At 43.4% G+C, this 14,734-nt stretch overlaps 1 protein-coding gene across 1 annotated transcript in view; it reads left to right on the forward strand.

The window, feature by feature from the left end:
- Window positions 1–14,734, forward strand: part of notch2 (notch receptor 2) — a 75,775-nt gene that overhangs the window by 53,495 nt on the left and 7,546 nt on the right. Inside the window, exons 13-28 of the mRNA XM_080018237.1 lie at window positions 1,541–1,651; window positions 2,246–2,438; window positions 2,643–2,788; window positions 2,971–3,084; window positions 3,402–3,521; window positions 4,818–4,970; window positions 5,555–5,783; window positions 6,400–6,601; window positions 6,722–6,875; window positions 8,675–8,859; window positions 9,883–10,015; window positions 11,335–11,586; window positions 11,878–11,990; window positions 12,746–13,275; window positions 13,486–13,830; window positions 14,521–14,663. Coding sequence (XP_079874363.1) covers window positions 1,541–1,651; window positions 2,246–2,438; window positions 2,643–2,788; window positions 2,971–3,084; window positions 3,402–3,521; window positions 4,818–4,970; window positions 5,555–5,783; window positions 6,400–6,601; window positions 6,722–6,875; window positions 8,675–8,859; window positions 9,883–10,015; window positions 11,335–11,586; window positions 11,878–11,990; window positions 12,746–13,275; window positions 13,486–13,830; window positions 14,521–14,663 — 3,123 coding nt within the window. The remainder of the gene's footprint in view (window positions 1–1,540; window positions 1,652–2,245; window positions 2,439–2,642; window positions 2,789–2,970; window positions 3,085–3,401; window positions 3,522–4,817; window positions 4,971–5,554; window positions 5,784–6,399; window positions 6,602–6,721; window positions 6,876–8,674; window positions 8,860–9,882; window positions 10,016–11,334; window positions 11,587–11,877; window positions 11,991–12,745; window positions 13,276–13,485; window positions 13,831–14,520; window positions 14,664–14,734) is intronic.

Consider the following 14,734-nt stretch of genomic DNA (forward strand, 5'->3'; position numbering starts at 1 on the left):
GCTGCTAATGTCTTGATGCCAGATATCACAGGACACCTTCAGAGGTCTTGTAGAGTCCATGCCTCGACGGGTCAGAGGTGTTTTGGTGGCTCGGGGGAGAGCTACACAATATTAGCGGTTATTAGTGGTGGTTTAAATGTTGTAGCTGATCGGTGTATATATACAGAAGATTGAAGATGACCTAATATAAAAGTTCAAAATGTTATACAAAAAATAGAAAAATATAGAGACAGCAAGTAAAAAATATATAGATGTATAAGTACAAATATGGATAAATACAGACAAAATATTGTTACGATTGTACTCGCTCTCTGTGTTTGGCTCTCACCCATCACATTTAGTCCTTTGGAAAATGCTTTTTTCTTATACTGAGAACAGTTGTTGATAATAATCATTGTCAGCCAAGGACTGACAAGTACTGATCTCTCATCCATCTTTTCCTTTTCTTCTCTTCATTACACTGCTCGCTGTCACTGTCTAATTAGGCGGCCCGGATGCTAAGTAAGGCCTCACTTTAGTTTTTGTTTCTATTTCAGTCCTCCCTCTTGCTTCTGCTTTTGTAAACTATTGAGGGTGGGTCTTTGCTGTATTTCACTTCATTTATTTCACTTCTGCCTCTTCTCTCCCGCTCCACTGGTGTCCTAATCCTCCTGGTGGAGATGGAAGGAATTGCAAGCAGAATTTGTAACTAAAGCCTGGAGGGTTTGGGTGATGTGGAATGATTGACTGTTGTGATACTGTAACCATGGAAAATTTTACACCATCTTAACTGTATTCTAAATGTTTAAACTCACTCTCTGCTTCATAACTTCAATTAATATGAAGTCATGTAAATTATGATACTGAACCAAAACTCTAGTTTTCAAACATTTCTGACCTTGTATAGTGAGGGCATTTAATTCCTTAATTCCATAATAATTTAGGCCAAAAATTCTATTTCCTATGATGAATCTTTTGTTTTGATTTTGACAATATAATTTCCCCTCATGCTCAGCTCATCTTATGTGCAGCTCTTCAAGATCTGCGCTTAACTTCACTTAGAAGAATTAGAAGAATCTTTACTGATCACACAACACGCCACACTACAACACATGCATACACATGCACATGCTTTTTGGCGGTGGACCTGGTTCCAAATGTCCATCGCTGGTCAGACGATGGTGATGTGTGCATGTTTTTGGTCGGTGTCTTAACTGATGTAAGATGGAGGAAACCCCAGGTAAGCAATGGGAGAACATGCAAACTCCACACAGAAAGGCCTCTAATTGGGAGATTACCCGCCATAGCATGGTGCCAACAGCGCCCCAGGCGGGAATCGAACCCAGGACCTTCTTGCTGTGAGGCAGCAGTGCAATGCACTGTGCCTCCGTACCAAACCTAACCTAACTTCAATTCAACTCAAACTATCAGAGGTGCCTTATTATTTTGAGTTGATCTATTTGGATAAAATATGGACAGCCATAAAAAGGACCTTTAATCCCCCCTTTCCCAGAACAAAGTGTACAAACTCCACGCATGTCTTTTTAATTTCCTTTTCCAGGGCCGAATTGTGAAATCAATGAGGATGACTGTGCCAGCAACCCCTGCGAGTATGGAGAATGCCAGGACAGAATCAACGAGTACAAGTGTGTGTGCGCCCAGGGATACACAGGTAATGCACTCCCGTCCCACAAACAAATGATGTTGCTTTAATCACAAGGAAAACAACACACACAGACAGAATTACTTAAAAGATTAGCTTTATTCTATTATGCATCGTGAACACGTATGTGATACCAGTAACCAACGAATAGTAGAATAAGCTGTGCCCTGTTTTTAACACATTTAGCTTTGATGTGGAAAGCTTGAGTCTAGCTAAGGACGATCTCATAAGAATTGCTTTGATTTCATTTGATCACTTGAGGTACTTAAAAAAGCTATTCTAATTTTGTAGAAGTCTTGGGTTCGGAGTAACCTGTATACCCACGACCCAATCTAAATGGACCCATGACCTAGTTTTTTTCATCGTAACCCACTAGTTGAGAACACCTCAATGTTTGGAACACTTGATACTTTGTTTATCAGTATCTGTAGTAAAATAATAATATCAGAGCATCCAGAGTCCCTTAATACAGTGATTCTCAAACATTTTCATATCAGGGAGCCTCAATTTGATATGCATTACCCAGGGGTCCCCAGACCTCACATTAAGAACCACTGCCTTAATAAATAAATAAAACAACAACATTGCGTGTGTGTTTCTCAGGAGATAAATGTGACGTGGAGATAAATGAGTGCAACTCCAACCCCTGTATGAGTGGAGGAACTTGCCTGGACAAAGTCAACGGGTTCCACTGCCTGTGTCCCCCCGGGACCCACGGCCCGCTGTGCCACTCGGGTGCCGATCACTGCTCCGCCCAGCCCTGCGTGCATGGAGAGTGCATGGAGCAGCAAAATGGGTGCGTTTCCTAGTAATTCCAAGTCATTTGAAAGTAATACATTTTTTGTTGTTTTGGCTTTGTACTCCAACACGATGGATTTGAGATGAAACAGTCAGTATGAGATTACACTTCAGACTCAGGATATATATAAATAGAATAGAAAATGTATATATATTCCATGGTACCTTGAGTGACTGACTCCTTCCTCTGCTCTGCGTCCAGGTATCGTTGTGAGTGTGAAGCAGGCTGGGAGGGCCAGCTCTGCGAGGATGAGAGGGACGAGTGCCAGTCCAGTCCATGCCAGAACAGCGCCACCTGCGTGGACCGACACAACGGCTACACCTGCCAGTGCCGCCCGGGATACACAGGTAAAATGAGTCACACAAAGGTTATATCTCTCCTGGGGAATCAACACTCAATCACTTCTTCCTTTTGGAGTAAATCTGTTATCCGGTATCTGTCATTTTCCATTTCCTGGATTCCTTCATTAATTCCCTTGTTAATCCTCATGATATCACTGTAAAGATGACCTCTGTTCCTCTGCCTCCAGGAGTGAACTGTGAGAGGGATATTGATGAGTGCGCCTCAGGGCCGTGTCGGAACCACGCCGGCTGCATTGACAGCATCAATAGCTACATCTGCCAGTGCAACCCCCCCTTCACAGGCAAGCAGCACACAACCTCCATCCGCCAGGGTCAAGTTATAGTTTAAATCTTACAAAAAAACTCTATTCTCTACTCTAAACTATTTTTTAGGTTAAACCTTCTTGGGGTTGTCGATGACTGAGAGGCAAACCATGTGATTGGCCTCAAATTCTTGAAGAATGGAGAAATTAAACTGGAGGATTTTTTTAATATAAAAATATAAATATATTTAAAAAATTGATGACTTTAAAAGATTCACTCAGGTTGATTCACAGGTTTAGGTTAAAAAATATATTTTAAGTTTACTGGAGCTGGATGTGTTTTGTGTGTTTTCCAGGTAAACACTGTGAAAAGGAGCTGGTTCCCTGCGCTTCTCAGCCCTGTGAAAGAGGAGGAGTTTGTCATCCAACTCCAGACTACACCTCCTACACCTGTAGATGCCCCAGCGGCTGGCAAGGTGTGTGTGTGTGTGTGTGTGTGTGTGTGTGTGTGTGTGTGTGTGTGTGTGTGTGTGTGTGTGTGTGTGTGTGTGTGTGTGTGTGTGTGTGTGTGTGTGTGTGTGTGTGTGTGTGTGTTGCCAAGACTGATATGTTTGCACAATATTTTTAGACTTGAGTGTTAATGATCCTTCATAATTATAACCCATATTTCAATATTAAGAGAGTGATAGCAAGAAATGGAAAATATAATATATTTAACATGTTTTGTAAGGTAAACACTAGGGATGTTAAAATGTGCAGACTAATCGACCGACTGTCGACGGGTTCTCCAGTAAAAAGTAAAAATCAAAAATGTTTTTTTTTTTTTTTTTACGTTCTACAAACTTTACTGTTTAGAGCCTATTCAAAAATCGAAACCAAATAAAAACTAACGGTACTGTTTTCCAAATGGGTGCGGGATAAGAGTGTGTGCTTGCACGTGGCGGTGTGCACAGCAGGAGTTTGCCTTTCTCAGAATTATTTCTAAGAATTCCGATGCGTTCTGATCGTAGATATATATACAGTATATATATATATTATTTTGTGCCCGCGATGTCAACTGCCTCCTGTCCTGTCTCATAATGCATGCACATCGCACGTATGAGCCGCGTCGCAAAATGAGGTTTCATTTCCGACGCTGCTTTGTCGCCACATCGCCATGTCAAACATGCCGTCGCGTGTGGGTAAAACCGCTCAGTTCTCTCTAATACATCATGATTATTCATTTCTTTATTTTCGCCTACATTCGCAAATGAACGCGAAGAAATGCATTGTTGCTTCAGCAAAATGGTGCAGCGCATTTCGCAGCTTAGATCAGAGGGATCATTTGCACAAACTAAGTGCGTCTTTATTGTATGGATTTATTTATTTTACTCAGTTAAAAAAAAAATGTTTTATTAGAATGAAGCTCTGTGCGTAACAGCTTACCACCCCCCGCGGGCCCTGTTGACACGTCGACTAGCAAAAAAATGGAATCGTAAACACTGCAATCGCCAATATTTTCACTAAAAATGTATTTTCCAGAAACTTTTTTCACAGTTTGTCTAGTTTTAACTTCAACTGTATTAAAAGGTTTTGATATTTGTATTTTCTTAACATAGGGATGTGTGGACGGATGCCTATTTTTATTTTATTAAATTTTTAATAAGAAAAGTGGCTGACAACATGGCAATGGCCCAAATCTGGTTGGCCGGGACAACTGAGAAAGCTGTTATTAGGTTCTCTGTGGAAGGTGCGGCACACTGACTGTTCTGTCTGTTCTGTTGTTTGTGTAGGTCCTCGCTGCAGCGAAGATGTGGATGAATGCCTGAAGAACCCGTGCAAGAACCGAGCTCGCTGCATCAACAACCAGGGCAGCTACACCTGCGAGTGCCAGTCGGGGTACAGCGGACACAACTGTCGCATCAACGTGGACGACTGCTCGCCCAGTGAGTTACACCCCCGGCCCTCTCAATCTCCACAAAGGGACGATTTGCAGGAGACGGCGATGCGCAGTGGCATTACTCAAATTAAATTTTACAATTCCTTCCATGAAAGAAATTGTAAAAGTCAAGACATGGCAGAAAAATGTATTGACTACATAGATATGAATGGATGAACGCCCATGAGAACATGCATGAAAAGAATGGCATGTTGCATTTCACGAACAAAATGACATGTGTACACGCACATAAGCAGGTTAACATAAAGGATTGATGCCACGTTTTTTTTTTTGTTCTCTTTACCGATACAGATTCTGTAACGTAATGCCAATTCTGATTCTGATACAGGCTGTTAGTTCAGGATCATTAGGTTATGATAACTTATATGCTTATAGCTTATAGCTAATACTGTTGTTGTGTCGAAAAAAGCAGAAAAATCTTTCAGGGTTACATTTCAAGTTCAGTAAGCAATTTAATAAGTAAGCTGATTGAATAACTGAGCCAATGAATAAGTAAGCTAGATAATTGTATTCTACTGTAAGTTTTATTACGTGGACATTTTCCTCATATCAATGCTGCCCACCCCCCAGACCCGTGCCTGAACGGTGGATCCTGCGAGGACGGCGTGAAGGACTTCTCCTGCGACTGTCGTCCGGGTTTTGACGGCAAGCGATGCGAGACCGAGGTGGACGAGTGCGAAAGCCAGCCGTGTCTGAACGGCGCCGTGTGCCGCGACTATGTCAACAGCTTCGTGTGCGAGTGTCAGCCGGGCTATGACGGAATCCTCTGCGAACACAACATCCCAGAATGCACCGAGAGGTAGGCCGGATGGATCAATACTGGTATCAGACCTCGATATCAAAGATCTGATGGGAGATATTCAAGAAAAGCTACTTGTTTTAAATTTTTTTTGTTTGATTTTTTGACACATCAAATGATCAGATTGTGTTTATGTATGTACAGTATATCAAAATATGTTCTAATGACCCCAAACTAATGATCATAGTGTATAACAGGGGTCTCAATCGACAAGCTACTCAGCATGAGATAATTTAATGAGGCTCGCTACATGTTTATAATATGGCCCGCAAAATATCACAATGCTCGCAATGATTAATCGACACAATTTTACTTAATGCATATTATTTTACCGTTTAATTTATATTTATTTTCATGAAGTTTGAGACCCCTGGTTTGTACTGTTTAGTAAGTCTAATGGTCTGACTCTTGACTATTAGTGTCCATCGATACTCAGTACGATAGAGTTTATGGTTTACGGTGTGGTGCTACCTGTCCCTTCTTAAAAGACATGAATTAGAAATTAAAGTAGATTAGTAGACTGGGACCCTTAAGTTTTCAAAGAATCGTGAGCTCGTGCCCGATTCGCAGCCCTGCTACAGTTATAGAAAGTTTCCATTCTGATATGTCTCTCCAGCTCCTGCCTGAATAACGGGACATGCATCGACGACATCAACGCGTTCTCGTGCCGCTGCCGACCTGGGTTCTACGGGACGTTCTGCCAGTACGAGCAGAACGAGTGCGACTCGCAGCCCTGCACCAACGGGGGCACGTGCACTGACGGCCTGGGAGCCTACCACTGCACCTGCCCTGTGGGCTACAACGGACAGAACTGCCAGGTACAGCCTGGGCATGTGTGCGTGTGTTAAGGGCTGGTTGGAGGAACTTTATTTCATTTATTTATTTGATTTGTTTTTGTCGCTTACGTTTTCTAACTCTGCCTTTCCTCTCGCGTGCAGAACTTTGTCAACCTGTGCAGCCAGGTGCGCTGCAGGAACGGAGGCTCGTGCTCCCAGATGGAGACTTCCTGGACCTGCCACTGTCCCGTGGGCTGGACAGGGCTGTACTGCAACGTCCCCAACATGTCCTGCCAGGACTTTTCTGCTCGCAACGGTGAGGATCCTAACTGTCCGAAGTATTTCAATACCAGCGCAAATACACCTTCAATATGACTCCTGTTTTGATGCTGATTTTCTTTTTTTCATATTGGAAATAATGAGTTAAAGGGCATTTATTGCTTTTAATGAAAGGTTTCTCTATTTTTCAACCCAGGTCTATTAGAATGTTGGTTCCCATCATTAAAAATTGTTCATTGCACACCCTCGCTGAAACATATCACTCTGCTACAGCTCCTCACTGGACTTAAATGCAGTCCAATGGGACAAATAGTAACAATAATAATAAAAATAATCTTACTAATAGTAATAATAATAAAAGTAGTTGTAGTAATAATGGTTGTAACACAGATAATAATGATGTTATATCATTATAATGGCAAAGAAATATAATAAAATATAAAAATAAAGGAGGGCTAACAAACTGTGAGACCGGAGCAATCATTCAAGCTGTGAAGAAGAAATGTTTAATTTATTATGAACCTGAACGACGATCATCATAACACCTCTTCTAGTGGTGTAACGGAACGTAGTTCATCCGTGATCCGTCCGGATCACCCACCACGGCTCAGCCTGCATGTCAACCACGGATCAATTGCAAAATTTAACATCATAGTGAAAAGCCGAAACACGAGTTGCAGCAGCCAGAGCTCAACTGGAGCGCAACTTATGCCTTCTAATAATAAGAAAAAGTGGGCACTTGAGAGGGCAGAACAGAGACTGGCATTTATTTTATCTATGAAATATTTTGTTTGTATTTATTCCATTACAAAAAAATAACAATATTTATAATGATTTAATGTGACTGTACTCAAAGTTATTTTGGCCGTTTCGGCCACCACACACCACCCAAGTGGCATTTTCAGGGACCTCCGGCACAGAGACACAGAAGACGGTTTTTCAGACACAGTTTATTGTTGAGTGGTGGCTAGTTGAAATAAGCCCAGGAGCAGATAGAGATGTGTCATGACAAGGGCTCCTCTCCTGAGTGAGTGTGGGGATGGGGGTTTTACCTGTTGCTCGTTAGACCAACCAACGAGCAAATGGTGTAAGCCACACTGATCCTGGGCCCCAATTACCTAGACCCAGGTCAGGTGTGGCTGCTCAAACCACACCATTCCCACACCACAGTTACTTATTGAGAAACAAGTGTTTTCTTTACAAATCAAGACTCGATAGGGTTAGTGCTGAAAAAAATACATATGTTAAGATCGAATTGAATCATGTTTTGAGAGACGCAGACTTCTCTACAACAAAGACTGTAACTCGCTTAATTCTGAAACGATTTTCATGAAATTTACACTGTTATAAACGTGAGAAATTTAACACGATACTGCTTACTGTTACTGGAATTAAATTCAGTTACTGGGGACAGATCTAATCACATTTTCCACTTATTACCATGTTTAAAGGAAGATGGTATCATGCGTGCCTCATATTGTACTTTAATAATTGAGTATCGAATATTTTATATACTTTAGGATTTAATTTAAACATTGGACATCTTGAATGTTGTTTTCATTTAAGCCCATGGGCAAAAGGTCCTTGCTTTGTTTGTTTTACAGTGTTTTACAGAATTAATGGAAAGCAAAGTTATATTTGTCTCCCTTTTTTTTTTTTTTTTTTTTCTGCTGATCCAAAAAATGATACGATCCATGGGTTTTGTGATCCGTTGCACCCATAACCCCTTCACTATCAACAGGAACACAGCTTTGTACGACGTAGATTTAATATGAAAAACATCCTAAAAGCTATCCCCATTTGGTCACTAAGTGCAATCCTCTTTTTTTCAATCAGATATTGATGTGGAGAAAGTGTGCAAGAACGCCGGCCGCTGTGTGAACGTGGGAAACTCACACCAGTGCCAGTGCCAACCAGGATACACAGGGAGCTACTGCGAGGAGATGGTGGACGAATGTCAGTCCAACCCCTGCCGCAACGCAGCCACCTGCGTGGACTACCAGGGAACCTACGAGTGTATCGTGAGTGTCTGTTTGGGTGGTGTTTCACGTTGTGTCTGTTGTTCTCAGTTGTGAATGCTTCATCATTTCTCTTCTTGTTATACACCGATCAGCCACAACATTAAAACCACCGACAGGTGAAGTGAATAACCTTGCTCATCTCGTTCAAATGGCGTCTGTCAAGGGGTGGGATATATTAGGCAGCAAGTGAACAGTCAGTTCTTGAAGTTGATGTGTTGGAAGCAGGAAAAATAGGCAAGTGTAAGGATCTGAGTGACTTTGACAAGGGCCAAATTTTCATTGCTAGACGACTGGGTCAGAGCATTTCCAAAACGGCAGGTCTTATGTGGTCTTAGGTGTTCCCGGTATGCAGTGGTTAGTACCTACCAACAAAGCATACAGGCGACAGGGTCATAGGCGCCCATGGGCTTATTGATGAGGCTAGCCTGAGTCTGGTCCGATCCCACAGAAGAGCTACTGTAGCACAAATTGCTGAAATATGCTATGATAGAAAGAACACACAGTGCATCGCAGTGCCCATGCTGACCCCTGACCACCACCGAAAGCGCCGACAATGGGCATATGAGCATTAGAACTGGACCATGGAGCAATAGAAGAAGGTGGCCTGGTCTGATGAACCATGTTTTCTTCCACATCATGTGGCTGATTGGGGGTTAGGGTCTGATCCGATCAAGTATCTGTGGGATGTGCTGGAACAACAAGTCCGATCCATGGGGGTCCCACCTCAACTTACAGGACTTAAAGGATCTGCTGCTAATGTCTTGGTGCCGGATATCACAGAACACCCTCAGAGGTCTTGTGGAGTCCATGCCTCGACCCGTCAGAGCTGTTTTGGCGTCATGAGGGGAGCTGCATAATTATAGTGGTAATTAGTGGTGGTTTAAATGTTGTGGTTAATTGGTGTCTACTAATGTTAAAAAATATATATAATTAAAGACTAGTAGTAGTAGGTTGTGGTTGTGTTTTTCCCTCTTTTTGTGAGTGTGGTTGATGACCTAAGCTCTGCCCCTGGTTTTCATCCAGTGTAAGTCCGGCTTCCAGGGGGTTAACTGCGAGTACGACGTGGATGAATGCCACTCAAACCCATGTCTTCACGGAGGAACCTGCATCAACCTCATCGGCCGCTTCACCTGCGCCTGCCCGCGAGGAACGCACGGTAAACAAACATGACACTTGTTTTTCACCTGCTTGCAGGCTTGCAAGCAAATGTGAACATGTACCAATGTGAAGATGGACACGCTGGTCTTTTTAGCTGATTATCCGTTCTCAAACTGACAGTGTACGTCTCCCAATGTTAAATAACATGAGGGCGGAAAAGCATTCCAGAGGTTTTCCTGTTGAAGCCCAAATATCCCAAATACTATAAATGGTGACTTGGCTTATGAGAACCAAGGAAATGATTCAGTGCAATAATGACTGGGTAGAAATTTGTAGCAGCACTGGCAGGCTTCAGCAGCGGTGGAGCAAATTAAATTGTGTCATTCATTTGGGATTGCCTGACCCTCAGGCCAAGGGTTGAGAATTATTTAGAAACTTATTTGAGAATTGCTGGGAGTAGATCAAGACTTAATATTTTGAGACCAATACCTTGAGAGAAATAATCATTAATACACAAATAATTATTTGCTGAGGAATCATTGTGATCCCTCATTGCGCCTCTGTCCAAATCGGAAATTGAGAATCATATTATTTTTATTGAAGGCCTTTTGTGTTTGAGCGTCTCTGAGAAGGCTGTGTTCCACCATTGTTGTGTTTTTCTGAAATTTGTTCTCCTGGAACATTTTCCACAACACAAATGAATTCCTCACGTTCTTGGCTCTGAGTAACACCCAAAGCGTCTCACACTGACAAGGAGGCACCCACCACTCTCCTTCTCTTGTGAAGTTTTGTTTTTCTGGAACATTCCCCAGAAGGATAGAAGGATACCTCTCAACCAACATGGGTTTCTCTAAACCAGCAGTGCTCAACGTCGGGTCTGAGGACCCACAGCAGTCCTTTATGATTTTCCAGGGTATGCCCAGCAAAATGATTAATGGCTGAACATCACCATTATTTAATTTAGAGCGCCCCGGTGGCTCATCTGGTCGGGCACACCATTTTCAAGGCTATGTCTTTGCTGCAGCGTCCTTGGATTCTGACACGAGGCCATTTACTGCATGTCATCCCCTCTCTCTCTCCCCTGCCTTTCCTGTCTCTCCACATTGTCACTGTCAATAAAGTATGAAAATGCCTGAAAAAAAACACATATATAACCATTCATTTATTTACAAGACATTAGAGCTCCATTTGAGAATGTACAATAATGAGTGTTTTGCTCCTAGTTTCACTGTTATCTCATTAACTCTAGTATAGACACTCATATCTAACAAAAAAGTATTCAGCGGGATCTGTGGCCTGATGCGCATCAAACGAGGAGTTGTTGATATGGAGAAAAGTTAGAAATGACTGCTCTAATGCACGTCCACCTCCCTGTAGGGTTCCAGTGTGAGGTGAATGTGGACGACTGCGCCCCGAAGCCTGGGTCCTGGGGCCCTCGCTGCCTCAACGGGGGCCAGTGTGTGGACGGCGTGGGTCGCTACACCTGCTCTTGCCCCCCGGGATTTGCCGGAGAACACTGCGAGGGCGACGTCAACGAGTGTCTGTCCGGGCCCTGCCACGCCCTCGGCAGTTTGGACTGCGTACAGCTGGCCAATGACTACCAGTGTCGCTGTCGCCTCGGCTACACAGGTACCTGCGCCGTTGTTGGAGGCAGAGTCTGCGCTAGGATTTTTAATTTACCTGCCAAAGTGTCCGGAGGGATTTTGGTTTGTCCGGCAATATCTATTTTCACTGCTTGTACGATTGGCATGAACATTCAATGATCTGTAACAACATATTCAAGATGGGTATTGATGATACCAGTATTGCCGGCCTGGTTGTCTTTAAAAGTTTTTAGATAACAGGGATAACTAAAATCAATACATACAACAAAAATTGCAACTTGTTTGTGTTTAATTGGTGTTTATTGCTCCTTCTCAGGGCGTCATTGTGAGTCCATGGTGGATCTGTGTCTGTCTAAACCCTGTCACAACAGCGGCTCCTGCACCATGAACATGAGCTCCATTCATGGCTACACCTGCTCCTGTTCGCCGGTATGTTCCTGCTGCCATCTTACGTTACCGTGGTGACTGTTTCTCAAATGTGCTTCCTCTGTACATATAAATATAGAAGTTGCAAGTTACTGCTAAATCTGCTGCCTCTTGTGATTTCCATTCTCCTCCTTTGTACTAATGTTTTCTACCATTATGGATAAGTTGACACCGATTTATGAATGTTGGTCTGTCTTTTAAAATTCAAACACACATTGGTAATGAACTAATGTCTTAATCCTTTCACTCTAAATGTTTGTTTTCCAACCACTAACCGTCTGTCCTCCTTTTATTCTCATGCTGGCTTCAGAGGGCTTCATCGTAGTTCAGGTACGGTCGTAGCAGAGCCTCATCTTAGGCCCCGGTTGCACCAGCACGTGTGACAGTGATATTTAACTTCCTTCGGAAAACGTGAAGTTGTCACAGAATTTGGCGTAGAGTACAGAGTCTTCGGTGAACTTTGACACGCGAGATCGTTGCGTCGACCTTTGAAGGGGCAACATTGCAACTACAGCTTTAGCACTGGTAATACCTAGTTCGCAAAAATGCACAAAAGAATCTCACATAGCTCATTTCAAGTGTGAATCGGGCCTTACACTAGCTTACTACTCAAAAACCTTAGCTGGTATTTTTGTAATTGTGACTATGTATTTGTTCTGTGGTCTGACAAGTGTCAACACAATGAAATGATCAGTTAGCCAAGCTTGGAAAAAAAGTTCAGTTTTCAACCATACTAACACTGTGGCCTGTGTCTCCAGGGCTATGCTAGCTTTAATTGTGGTGAGATGGAAGGATACAACTGCGGCAAGCTGCGCTGCCAGAACGGCGGGCGCTGCATAGAGTCACCTGGCGGCCACATCCTCTGCCAGTGCCCACAGGGCTTCGGCGGCCAGCACTGCGAGACTGTCCAGATGTGCCAGAGCCGGCCCTGTCAGAACGGAGGGACCTGCGTTTACGACCCCTCCAGCCACTTCACCTACAGCTGCCGCTGCCCCGCCCCTTTTACGGGTGGGCACTGCGAGGGCAACCTGCGCGACGGGTCCTGCCCCTACCCACAGTGTGAGCAGCGCTCAGGCGACAAGGTGTGCGACCCGCAGTGCAACAACCACCGCTGCCAGTGGGACGGCGGAGACTGCTCACTGCACTGGGAGCGGCCGTGGAGTAACTGCACCGCGGAAGTCCCCTGCTGGGAGCTGTTCAGGAACGGACACTGCGACAAAGAGTGCGACAATTCCGGCTGCCTCTTCGACAGCTTCGAGTGCCAGGACACCACCCAGAGCCACTGCAAGTAAGTGTCAATCTACTTTTTTAATACTTAAATGAAGAAGAAAAGTTTTTCCAGTGTATACAGAACATTGCAGAACAATGCATTTCATTTGATCTGCAGTTTTTGTGTGTGAATGCACAGATCGACTTTGTCAAATTCCCTCAACGTGTTCGCGCTCTTAATAAAATGTGATTCTGAAACGAATTAACTTTGTCTCCCACCTTTTGCCAGATATGACAATTACTGTGCGGATCACTATGGTAACGAAATCTGCGACCAGAGCTGCAACACAGAGGCGTGTGGCTGGGACGGCTTGGACTGCTCGGTCGACACGCCGCCCAAAGTGGCCGACGGAACGCTGGTGATCGTGGTGAGGCTGCAGCCAAAGGAGATGCTGCGTGACATGCGTGGCTTCCTCCGCTCACTGGGAACGCTGCTGCACACCAACCTGCGGGTCAAGCTGGACGGCAACAAGAAGCTCATGGTCTATCCATACTATGGTGACGAGGAGGAGCCGGAGGCCGGGCAGGGCCTGAGAAGCCGAGGCAAGCGGGAGCTGGGCAGGGAGGTCATCGGGTAAGACCACAAAATACTTCTATACAGTTGCATTTCCGGATTTCTGTTTTTTTGTTTTTTTGGTTTTTTTTTATTGTGGTGTCTGTTAGTGAGCTCTTGTCAGGCTAAAATAGGGGGTAGATATGTACGCATTATATAATAGCCCCACATTTTGTTATAACTTAACAAAGTGCAATAAATTTGACCTTTATCAGGTATTAACAACCACGTTTTGTAATTAAGATCTCAATAGCAATACATATGTTTCACCACATTTTGTAATAATCTTTTACATAATATGGTGGTTATTGCTTTTTCTGATGAATGTGTAATAATTCAACACATTATATAATAACAAACCAAAATTTCTGGCTCATTTATATCAAGTGGTACACTTCACTGGAGGAAAGCATGTCACTATGGAATAGGTAATTGAGAGATGATTTGTCCGAAGATCAGTGTGAAATGTTTTTAGAATTTGTATGAAGTATTCCATTTAATGCTCTGATACCCGCAGACGCCATGATATAGAGTAAATGTAATGGATCGGTACTTGATGTAAAGTAAATCACTATTGGAAGTGAAATGATCTCAGTTCATCAGAATCGTTTTTTCTGCACTGTGCGATTTGAAAAGTGAAATCAGTAAATCAAAAAGGTGATTTATTGTTTACGCTCTCTGAAATCTGTCTGTCCATGTCTCTGTGTGAAGCTCTAAGGTTTTCCTGGAGATCGATAACCGTGAGTGTGCCCAAATCTCGGTGGATTGCTTCTCCAACACCAAGCAGGCTGCTTCTTTCATCGCAGCAGAACACATCAAGGCTAACCTACCATATCCCCTGGTGTCCATCACCAGTAAGTATGCCTGTGGCTGCAACTAGGGCTGTCATTAGATTCTCCATTAATTAGTTCCCATCTGAAGGTAG

Source organism: Zeus faber (assembly GCF_960531495.2).
Source record: "Zeus faber genome assembly, chromosome: 1".
Lineage (NCBI taxonomy): Eukaryota > Metazoa > Chordata > Actinopteri > Zeiformes > Zeidae > Zeus > Zeus faber.